The sequence below is a fragment of the Megachile rotundata genome, chromosome 10 (assembly GCF_050947335.1).
Source record: "Megachile rotundata isolate GNS110a chromosome 10, iyMegRotu1, whole genome shotgun sequence".
NCBI classification, from domain to species: Eukaryota; Metazoa; Arthropoda; class Insecta; order Hymenoptera; family Megachilidae; genus Megachile; species Megachile rotundata.
The window spans coordinates 1,804,434-1,816,845 of NC_134992.1; the positions used below are offsets into that span (position 1 = coordinate 1,804,434).

The 12,412-nt window shown below is 31.5% G+C and overlaps 1 protein-coding gene across 5 annotated transcripts in view; it reads right to left on the bottom strand.

The window, feature by feature from the left end:
• Positions 1 to 12,412, bottom strand: part of LOC105663968 (cyclic nucleotide-gated channel alpha-3-like) — a 1,281,713-nt gene that overhangs the window by 491,890 nt on the left and 777,411 nt on the right. For all 5 annotated transcript variants that reach the window (XM_076536535.1, XM_076536536.1, XM_076536533.1 and 2 more), the window contains 3 exons: positions 9,753 to 10,008; positions 4,557 to 4,811; positions 1,176 to 1,306 (listed from right to left, as the gene is read on the bottom strand). In XM_076536535.1, the coding sequence (XP_076392650.1) occupies positions 1,176 to 1,306; positions 4,557 to 4,811; positions 9,753 to 10,008 (642 nt within the window). The remainder of the gene's footprint in view (positions 1 to 1,175; positions 1,307 to 4,556; positions 4,812 to 9,752; positions 10,009 to 12,412) is intronic.

Below are 12,412 nucleotides of genomic sequence, written 5' to 3' on the forward strand. Positions count from 1 at the left end.
CGGGAGTTTTGGTACGAACCCGTACACGATATGCTGGTCTCTATCTGAACATTTACAATGTAATGTCCAAGTTATTCTAAATATATATCTTTAGTTACTCACTCAACCTTGCAGACATTTATTTAATTAACCAACAATAAATATATTAGTAAACTTTATATTGAAAAAAATTGAAAAAAATTCTTGAAAAATTCAAAGCAGAAGTTTGTTTTTCGCGCGAAAAAATCGGTTTTTGATTTTTTTAACTACGGCGCACCTCAGCGAAAAATCTGAAAAAATTAGAGAATAATAGTTGTACTAATATCTAACTACCACATTAATATAAAAGTAGTGCTCCGACATCTTCACTAAAAAATCGCATTTTTTCGGATTTTTTTTCAGTTTTTGATTTTTCACGACTACAATTTGCGATCAAAAAATCTGAAAAAATTCTATAATATGCGCTATCTGGACCTCAATGTTTTAGAATTTTTTCAGAATTTTTGTACGAAATTAAATAGGCAAAAAGGGCCAAAAACCGGAATTTCGTTTTTTCCCTTTTACTACCCCCACGGATGAGATAGGGGATTGAAACTTGGTGTGAGATGTTTTTTTTTGGATAGGCTACCGACTGACGAATTGGGTTTATAATTCGATTCAAGGGCACATTTGACTACCTTATCCGGCTATACCCTTTTCTTTTTACGTACAAAAAGATTACGTTTTTAAATATATACTGAATTGCGAGGTGCAGTTTTAATGATCATGTCCATGTCTGCTTTAAATGATTTATATAACATTGTATATGAGTATATACACACATAAATAATAACTATAAATTGAACGTTGTTCCTTAACTAATTTGTTCTATACTCAGTCAACCACTTACCTTAAATATTATTCACGCGATAATTCTTAAAAGTAAATTCACACTTAAAAGTCGTATAAAAAGTATGTAACAACTAAGATTTTATTCGAGTACGCGTTTTGGTAGTGTCAGCACTAAGCTGTATTCAGAGCAATTTACGACGTAGAATTTTCCGTGGCGGAAACGAACAATCACCTCGCTTAACGGAAAGTTTCCCAAAGAGAAACAATCACCGTGAAAATTGTTACAGTTGTTGACCGAAGCTGAAGTTTCTGCTGATCAAAAAAATCGTGTGCACACAAAATAATTGGATTTGATTCTCACTCACCCTGAAACTCCTTTCTAGCAGCGCTAACGGAAGTTACGATGTTGGCCACGTGGCCAAGTACGGTGGCGAATAGCAGCAGTCCAAACAGCAGCTGAGCAATCACGAACAAATATTCACCTTTGCTTCTCGGTCTGAAAGTGGTAAAGATAAAAAAATATATATTTAACTGATTAAATATTATATGCATTACTTCAACATTATTTTAAAATAACAGAGATCTTATTGTATTATTTTTTTATTAAATTATTAAATCATATTATGTCATAGGTTGTATTATATAATAGTAATAATAATAATTGAATTCTTGATAACGATTATTACTATATAATAGTATTTGATTTATTGAATCTGTAAAATTATTGATCTACATTATACATATTGCATAACGTATCATTAGAAATTAAACTGTACTTAAACCAATATAAAATAACAGAAATATAGGAATTCAATAATGCAAACAAATTATTACATATTCAATTGGTATTTGCACTAAATATACATTAGAGTATGTGCAAATTATAACTGTAAAAGCTCTGTTAGGAGAGGAATGCACGATCTATATACAATACTAGTATTTATTAATTTTGATATACGTATTAAAACGTTGTTATGTTCAGAATACTAAGGACAAATAGGACCATACGTTTCGTCTATTTTGACAGATACAATTAGCAGTAGGTATATTGGGATTTTTAATCTGGAGGAGTAACTAAAACGGGGTTGAATTTGCATGAAAAACAAAGCCAAAAATATACATCCGTTTACAATTGGCTTTGCTTAAAAAAAAAATTGAATAAGTAAATTTTTTAAATATGTGTAAAGAATTTGATCATAACATGAAAAATAATAAATGTAACAACTTTTTCATTGATTTAAGTACTAATGAACGTTTTTGAATAAATAAGTATGATAACTAATACCAATAAAGTTTATTATTACTCATTATTCCTTATAATATTGGCATAAGTACTGATATATGACCTAATAAATTTAGTTGATGTTAAAAACACACATAAGTAACAATATTTATTAAAAATTATGAAATTAAACGCATCTTAATGGCATTAATCATTACATTTGCTGCTTTATAATATTTATTAATTATTGATTTAACTAACTATTTGTTAAAATTGTGATTTTCTGTAAACAAGCAAAATCAATTTTTATAGAAAATGGAACAGAATATTAAAAATGCGATACCATATTTGTATTTCCTTATTATTTGATGTAGATTTATCCCTTTTGGGTTATGTCACTATACCATAATTTGTTTGTACCGGATATACTCATTTATTTTAAATACAAAGAAAGTATTTGTACACGCTTATTATGATAACATGCAGGATATCTCAGTTTCTTACTGCCGATCTTTATTGATATATTCTATTTGTAAAAATAAGAAAAGAATATTATATCAACATAGGTATTCAAACAATATATTAAAAAATTATAACAAAAATGTTACTAAGCATAATGAAGTAAAATATAAATAAAAATAAGAAAAATCTACATAAATAATAAGAAATATTTTATATGAATATAGACTCGTGAAGATATTATTAAAAGTTATTTAAAAATACATTCGACAGTTGTTCATATGTATTACTGAAGGAAAAAATTGTCCAATATTATTTAATAAAGCATTTAAGTGCATATATGTTAGAAAATAGTCTTTTTTTAATATTAAGCAAGGCAAAAAGGCAAGGTCCGAATATTCACAAGGTTCTGGGGTAAGTGCTGAGAGGTTAAACTCAGTCCTCTTACCAAAGGTAAGGATGCCTTCCCTACTCCGTGGCCAGATCCTTAAGGAACAACGTTCCTATTCATTTAGGCAATGCAATAACAAACTGCCTGCCCTTTTCTACAACCTTACAAACTGACAAAACACACAGTCCTGCGACATCTGATGACCACTCGACTCCAAGTCAATAGCCATCATCTGTCGCCTCACTTGGACTCTCATAAACAACCTTTCGCTTAGACCTCACCAGTCTACCCCTATCATAAACCGTTCAAAGGCAAAATAGCACAGGCTAATTGCCCTCGGCGACCCTCCAAAATACGTTGACGCTAATATACGAGGTTACAAAAGTAACGAGACTAGGTCTGTAGCTTGAAAAAACAATGGAATTGGCAGCAATTGTTTTTTGTGGCATCATCCCACATGCCTCCTCTATCCATATTGCCAATTTCGATTGAATCGGTCATACCATTTGGAAGTATTGCGTTATTTAGTGAACACGTGCAACTGCATTCTGCCGGAAAAATGTCTAATGTAAAAACCGAAAAGCGAATAAACATCAAGTTTTTTGTAAAATTTGTTGAAATCTGTTGTAATATGTAATGAGACATGGATTTTTACTTATGACCCAGAAAGTAAGCGCCAGTCGATGCAATGGAAGTCTTCAGGATCTCCAAAACTCAAAAAAGCATGCATGTCAAAAACAAAATTTGACATTAATGGAATTGTAATGATTGAGTGATTTCCCAGTGGTCAGACTGTTAACCAACACTATTACATTAAAGTCCTAAAAAGATTTAGTGAAAAAATTTGGAAAGAAAGGCCACAGTTCTGGAGCGATGGATGGCTGTTGCACTAGGACAATGCACCCGTTCACACGGCACTGTCTGTCAAGCAGTTTCTGACCAGCAAAAATATAATATTACTGTGATGGGGCATCCTCCTTATTCACCTGATTTGGCTCCATGAGACTTTTCTTTATTTCCTAAAGTTAAATTTTGCTTAATGGGAACCCATTTCACCTCAGTTAAAGAGGTTCAGGCAGAAACGGAGAATCTCCTAAAGGGACTTCCAAAAACCTCGTTCCAGAATTGTTACCAGCAATGGCAGCACCAAATGCAAAAGTGTGTGAATGCTGAAGGGGACTACTTTGAAAGTGATAATGTCACGGAGAACTGATTCTGCAGGTACAATGATTTATTGGACTAGTCTCGTTACTTTTGTGTCACACCTCGTATATTATATGACATTTTTTAATCACTTCTATTTATAGAAAATGCTGGTAAAGTTTTACGTACAAAACTGAGATACACTGTATATGACATATAAAAACAAAGTAGTCCGAAATTATTTTCTACTTTTGCTATATCTTTTTAATAAAGTGTTGAAAATCATATGTTAGCATACTCTCTTTTCTCATTTTTTCGTACAGAATATGTTGGTAAAGTTTTACGATTAAAAAGTACGATAATTTAGCTCGGCTCTTGTTCAAGTACTAAGAGCTGAGTCATAAATTTTTATCAACAAGTAATTAAGAGTATTGTTCGTATATATACAATACAAATGAATGCAAATCTATGGTAGTGAATTCATTGTTCATAACGAATAATTAGTTAAAGTATAGATAAAAATGAAATTACCTTGGCAAATCACCAATAGTTGTGAGAGCCAGTGTGCACCAGTAATAGCTCTGCAAGTACTGTTTCACAACATCCGCTGTTTCGGAGTCACTGAACACCCAATTTTTACTGCCAAAGCCGTTGTTCTTATAAATAATGTGATAGAGGCACCCATTCCAGTGAAAGATCACTAGCAAATAATGTATCAAGGAAGTGGAGCGGAATAAATTTGGATAGTTTGTGTGTCGCTCAGTCCTATCCATGAACGCCCAAAACCTGTGAAACAACAAACGAAGAAAATTGGATGAAATTCCAGCGGAGTTGTCATAGCGTCGTGATAAATTTTAAAGCTCCCGTTAAAATATTACACGAAGAATTTCGTTGTACTTTAAGCTAAGGAATTTTCGTTAAACCACAAAGGGGGTAGGAAATAGTTATGCAAGCAGCGGTGTGGAATATCCGTACTTTGCTTGCTTATTGGCATCTCTTTTGCATCTACATTTTTATTGCATATTGAATCAATAACTTTGCAACGCTTATATTGAAGAATAGGATCGCAACAATTAACCAATTTTGAAATTAAATGGAAAAGAAGAATTATTATTTTATTTTGTACGTTCTGAAAGTAATGGAAAATTGTGGATAATATACAAGAATATTAAAATAAATTATGTAATCGCATCTTTATTTACGGCTTTAAATTTCTTTTCATTTGATGGAAAAAAAAATAAATCAAAATGTTACTTTCTTACAATGGGCCAAAACGGGTGGCTAATGAGAGGACTAGGAGACCTTTCCCCCCTCACACACACACCGAACGAAAGCGAGTCTTTTACTATATAATTGTGCCTATTTAAACTAATTAGATATTTATTATTCATAGTCACTGATTTAGGTTCGAACAATATGACATATAAGTAAAATTACATCATAGTAATCCTGCAGGGAGTGCAACTATCATTTTTTGCGGCAAAAGCGGAAATCGATATTTTAAAATTCTAATAACTAAAAATACAAATCTAACCTTACAGAATAACTGTAAACTTAACTTACATGTAATATAGTTCCCACACATTCTCGCGTTTTATATGTATACGTAAAAACGACGTCTATACTATCAAAATTATTAAAAATCTGTTTCCATAAATATAATGAGACACGAAACGTATAAAATATTATATCTTGAAAAGAACAACGTTTTAAGAATATAAATAACGTATCTTATCAATATTTTGAAGAAATACTACTACATTTTGAAATAAACTCGTAAACTTTAGTAAAACATAATTTTAAAATTAAAAAAAAATTGTCTTATTTCTAAAGGCTATATAAATAATTTCGACAAAATGTACACATTATGAAGAAAATATACTGTTAATACAAATTGAAACAAACTGATTAAAACAGCATATACAAAAAGTATTTATTAACATAGAAGTAATAAAATTTCTGTTTTGCATGACTACACATGTAACCAGTCCTTCTATCCGTATTTCTTTCTCCCTTTTATTATTGTTTTCCTTTCTACCTCAGTCACAATATATGTTGTATTCATGCCTCCACTAACAGATAGAGATCTCCTAATCACAATCACGAAATAATCATATTATCGATTTTGGTTGGTGTTACCATTTTTTAGAAAAATCATACCGTGAAATTTAATTGAAAAATAAGGTGTACTTTGACAAAGTGATACAAGTTATATAACACTAAATTTTAATAATAATGTATTATTTATGTAGAATATGATTCCAGAATAAAAAATATGGGTTTATGATAAAAAAAAAAAACAAGATGACCTTGAAATAACCTCGAATATGCCATGTATTAAAAAATTAATAACATCATTTGACTCTCCACCCAAAATACTAAAGAACACGTGTCAGTTTGTTTTTCTCACATCACACGTTTTCGAGATTCTTCTATGCAATGACACTTTAAATGGAACATTCTGTATACAAGTTACAGTGCCATGCTAAGAGTTACGTAAATTAATTTATATGTGAATAAACTATTTTCCAGTTCAGGATCTAGTTTGTTACCAACTTGATTTGAAGCTGACTCGAGACTCCGACATAATAATAACATTGAAACAAAACCTTCTAGAAGAGATAATAACTAAATTAAACATTTCATTTTCACCTCATTTGATGTAATTTTGTCACTTAATATAAGCTATAATTTTTGTCTGATAGCTAAATTGTAAATCCTTGCTGATGTAATTTCTTACGAATGATCATTTCTTTAATGTTATCAACATATTTATCTGTACTATTTTTTTCTTACAGAATGTAAATGTTAAAATTGAGTTAGTTTTTTAAGCTGGTTTTAAGTTGGATTATGTTGGACCAATTGTTGGAAACTCCTAAACTACTCGCTGATAAACCAAGGACGAAAGACACATGGTCACGACGCGCCGACCATTACAACGGCGGGCCCTGACATTGGGATACCAAGGCCATAAAACAACCCCCGAGGCGGGTGAGTTTCGCGAGGGACTAAGAAACCTCCAAGAAATGGTAGAAAGCTTTTCAGATTCCTGTGAAACCCTTCGTAAACGCGACTTCGCCCATGGAGTGGCTATTCTTAAATGTCTCGGCATTTTTCTCGACGTATCTAGCATTACGCTTTCATCATTCATACCCCTATCTTATACAATGTTTTTCCTTTTTTAATGATAAAAATGTTATAGCGTGCGAAATACAAGAAGTAAGATGAACAAAGTATAAAATAACTATATTTTATAAGAAAAAAATATACCATCGAATTGAGTAATCTTTTCGAACTCAATCAAAAATTGAATTTAGTATCTTTTTTATTACTCATGAATTACTTATTAATTTTGATTGTTGTCCTTTGTTTGAACTATACAATTTCCGTTTTTTATTAAATTCAATTGGCAAATTCTGTAGTAAGCGTTTCTATAAGGTTTAGCCGAGGACACACTGCTAGGAACACGTGCTGAATAAGATGTGAGGTACGCATTTCCACTGAGCAAAATGACGCGCGTTCATGCTGCACGTCAGTTCATGCCATTTCGTGTCTTGTGCGTGCGGTGTTTCGACATTCTTCTCACAAAGGACATCACCAAGGTGTCACGCGCGGATTTTAATGAAATTGACATATGTGGTAGCTTTTTAAAAATCATTTGACATGTATTTTTTTATATCTGCGGACATACATGTTGAGGGGGTAAAAATAGCCCTCAAAGTTCGGGGTTGAAAACACATTTTCTTTAATATCTCGGAAAGTAGAGGGTGTAGGAAGGTGAATTTTGTTTTAAATTGTGTAGTTTTTAGTCAGGAATTTAGTTAGTGACAAAAATTTCGGGAGAAATTATTTATTTAAATAATATATTAAAAAATTGGACTTTTTTTTCAATTTTTCACCCTAAATGCAGTTCGATTTTTTTGCAGATTTGTATACGAAAAATATGGATCAAAATAGGGGATACGAGTTTTTGGAATTTTTTGTTTATTGCAATTTAGCAATAATTATTATATATACAATTTTCTCTTACCTTTTACGGAGAAATGAATTGAGATTTGTTTCCGAAGAGGGTGAGTCCTTTTTATACGATAATTTGTCACGTTTTTAACAATTGGACAATGTCAGATGTTTATTGTTCCATCGATAGCCAGGAAAGGTCCAGCGAGCAGGTATAATTCCGCCGCGGTACCAGTCATCGCTGTACGGTACATATGTTTCTATGGCCAATGAAACTTTTAGCCGAAGGTATTGTTCGATAAATGTTCGGTAATCGGTGAAAAGGACTCTGGAAATCGGGGGGTTTTCAATAACCCGTTCAAGTAAATTTTACACAGTTTATTAAACCACACAAAAAAAAACCACAAAACGAAATTGCACACACTACACGCACACGACGACACGACGAAGAAATTATTAGAAAGTATAATCGAAATTGTAGTTCGGTTTCGCGCACCGCGTATTTACTATGCAGGATTATCGCGTCTTGTGTTGACAAAGGTTGGCTTGGTACTCTCTCTTCGCAAAAAAATCGAACTGCATTTAGGGTGAAAAATTGAAAAAAAAGTCCAATTTTTTAATATATTATTTAAATAAATAATTTCTCCCGAAATTTTTGTCACTAACTAAATTCCTGACTAAAAACTACACAATTTAAAACAAAATTCACCTTCCTACACCCTCTACTTTCCGAGATATTAAAGAAAATGTGTTTTCAACCCCGAACTTTGAGGGCTATTTTTACCCCCTCAACATGTATGTCCGCAGATATAAAAAAATACATGTCAAATGATTTTTAAAAAGCTACCACATATGTCAATTTCATTAAAATCCGCGTGTGACACCTTGGTGATGTCCCTTGTCAGTGGAAATACGTAGGTCACATCTTAATTTGTCACGTGCCGTGACAGCACTATGTCTCCATCATGAGTCGTTTTGCGACGTCTTTGAAGCTATATTGAAGGAAAATTTGTTCATGATTATAAATGTCAATTTTAATATGATAAAGTTATTATGAAAGAAATTGATTGTATGTTATATTACTTTCGTCATTTTTGTAACGTTTAATGTAAAATATTTTGTGTTTTATAAGCCGACTATTGTAATTATCAAATTAGGACAACTTGTAAGTTATTAAGACAACGCTTAAATTACCAAAATATTTTTAACTTCGGTACTTGCTCCTTTTAGTCACTTGTCACACAATTTGCAATAAATTATTACACTTCATGACTACTGAATACTACTACTACTCTTATCGAGGTTTCAGAAAAAACAATTTATTTGGAAAACTTATTAAAAATAGTGCATTCTTACTGAGACTACTAATAAGACTTTTCCTGAAAATTAACACATATAAACTATACCGGTACAGTAAATGCAGATAAATTAGAGGTTTATAATTTTATCTTCGTCGATTGCCCGTTACAACAGTAATCAATATATGAAATATATAAAGAAAGATAAAATGGACATTGCTAATACACTGCACGTTGATTCCTTGCTTGTTACAACAAAAAACTAACTAATTCAGAATATTCATAAAACGTTTATAATTACTTTTATTGAATTTCAATTTGACCCTTTATTAAAATTGTTGCAGTATAATAATTTATATTGTATCTTGAAGAAACAAATGCAAAAAATATTCCTCCTAATTTAAGAGTGTAATTCTAATTTATCGATAAATATAAAACTAATGTATGGAAGAGAAAAATGAAGTTTACTCACCGATATATTTTTACGAGTCTAAAACTTCGCAGTATACTGTTGAATCCTATAGATAAGTATAAAAAGTCGAGAGGCAGCAGGCACAGGATGTCCATATAAAACGTGGTGCTGTTTGTATAGTGATTTCGCAGTTTTGTCGCATCGGTCTGTAGTACACCGTCCTCCAAGTATCCCGTTCGTATGTGAAATACTATATCCAGTACGTATAAAAAATCGGAGAAATAATCCAAACAGAACCACACCCAGCGTGTGTCGCCTACGCAATCCAAACAAAGGTTCATTTTTTTAAAATGTGTACACACTTTACCTTAACTTTTATTAATATTTTATCATCATCAAATTTGTACAAGTTTAGTTTGATAAAATATAAAACTGAATGTACATACAATTTTTATATAGTTCTAAAGAATAATTTTAATGATACCATTAATTCATCCATCGTTAATTAATTATAGTTCTCTTATTAAATAAATAAAACATAGCTATTTACTGATAACAATTAACTTCAAATATTGCTTTTTTCTTATTTCTTTTGCAACATAAAGAAAAATTTAAACCCATATTAATAACTTCTCTATAGTTAAAAGCTTCTCTTATTCATTGTTTTATGCATATAAAACACTAATAATTAAAAATTATGAGTCTCTCTATAAGCATTTTTTATAAGAAAAAATATTTCCTATAGCAAAATAATTTTCTAAACTGAAAGCATCTACTTTTTACAAATTGTTACGTTATGTTACAAGAAAACTCGAGAAACGCAGAATTCTATATCAAACGATTAGAATACTTTATTAAATTAAGTTATAAAATAAGAGTAATACTGAAAACTGAGCAAGGTATCTTTTCTTTAACTGACTTCCCTTTTAGACGATTTGTTGAGTTCTGAAGAATTTTCTTTAAAACTTTTCTGTTGATATTGCACCATTCTTGCGTTAGACTATTCATTCGTTTTTATTTATTATCGTCTCCTAATGTACATCACAAATTTTGTAGTAAATTCAGAACGGGACTTATGAGAAATATTTAGTTTCTACGTACTCGGTTAAAAAATGCTTCTGTGTGAACACAACATTTATGGGTCGAGTACGGACAATTATGATCGAGTACCGCAATTGATTGTTTATAAATACAAAGTATTTATCAAATTACTCCAATGAATAGTTCAAGTACTTATAATCTGCAACCTTCAATCTAACTTTATCTTTATATTTTCCAATACATTTAAATCTTCTCTTAGATTAATTAACAGCTATTCTGCTTCTATTGTTAACGAGAATGAGATTGTTTTCAATTAGAAGCTCTTAGTTATAATCTTAAATATTATTTTTAATGAAATCTAGAAAATTCTTTTCAATTTTTGCGCGCTCGGTTTTTTGTAATTTTGCGACTACTGCATTACAGTAAATATTCGATATGTGCACAAATGATCTGTACGATATGTGCACCAAAGTTATCCCCACCACTGGGGGGAAGACCCCTTCAGACGCCAAGAAGCTCGATCGCCGAGAAATGTAACATGACCCGGGTTCGGGTATATCCGTGAAGCAATACATATACAAATATAAAACTTTTTTATTTTTGACTTTTTCGAAATCCAACTTTTACCAATAGATTCTTTACATTTTTCTGATTAAAATGAGACCAAACACGACATAATTTGGGCTATATTTACTGGTTTAATTGACGATGAAAGTTTTTCACGTCGAAGAGGATAGCGAGTCAAAAAGAAAGAGACGCTATGATCGTGGCAGTCGGCAAACATCAAAAGTCTATTCAATTGTTCACAATCCTAATACGTTGCTAACTTTTTTATTTTTTATCAAATTTTTATAAAACAGGGGTGGCCAAGTTCCTTGATAGTCCAAGCCATTTTTCAAAGTTTGAAATGTTTCGCGAGCCGCAATCTTCGATGGCGCAGTTTTCGATGAGTCATATTATTCTTAACTTGGACGGAAATGAAATTTGTTTCAACGTTGCACTTAGTCTTTCATATCTGTCGTCAGTAATTTTGAAACACATATGGAACGATAATAATTTTTTAAAATGTAATAGCACAAAAATGAAAAGGGAACTTGGGTACATTTATCGAGAGCCACAAATAATCCTTCAAAGAGCCGCATGTGGCTCGCGAGCCGCAGGTTGGCCACCCCTGTTATAAAACTTTCTCTATCATGTTCGTGACATTTTCCTGATTAAAATGAGACCAAACACGACGTAATTTGAGTTATATTTACTTACAATATCTTATTAGAGTAAAGTCATCGATGTACGCGTAACATTTGAAATTACAAGTAAATATGGCTCGAAGTACGTCGTGTTTGGTCTCATTTTAATGAGAAAAATGTTACAAATATGATGAAAAAAATTTCACAAAAAAAAAAATAAAAAATAAAAAAGTTTTATTCTTGCATTAGGAGTGTCCTTCTGGTAGGTCACTAATTGTTTACGTTCAGTCTCCTTCGCTCGAAATGTAGGAACTGTACGATATCTACACCAGTTCGGTCCCGAGAATGGTGCACATATCGAGCATGTACTATACATAGTCTAAATTATTTAGTGTTTAGTCTTATTTTAATCAGAAAAATATGAAGAATCTATTAGTAAAAGTTGGATAACGAAAATATGGAAAATAAAGAACTTTTACTCTTGCATTAGCA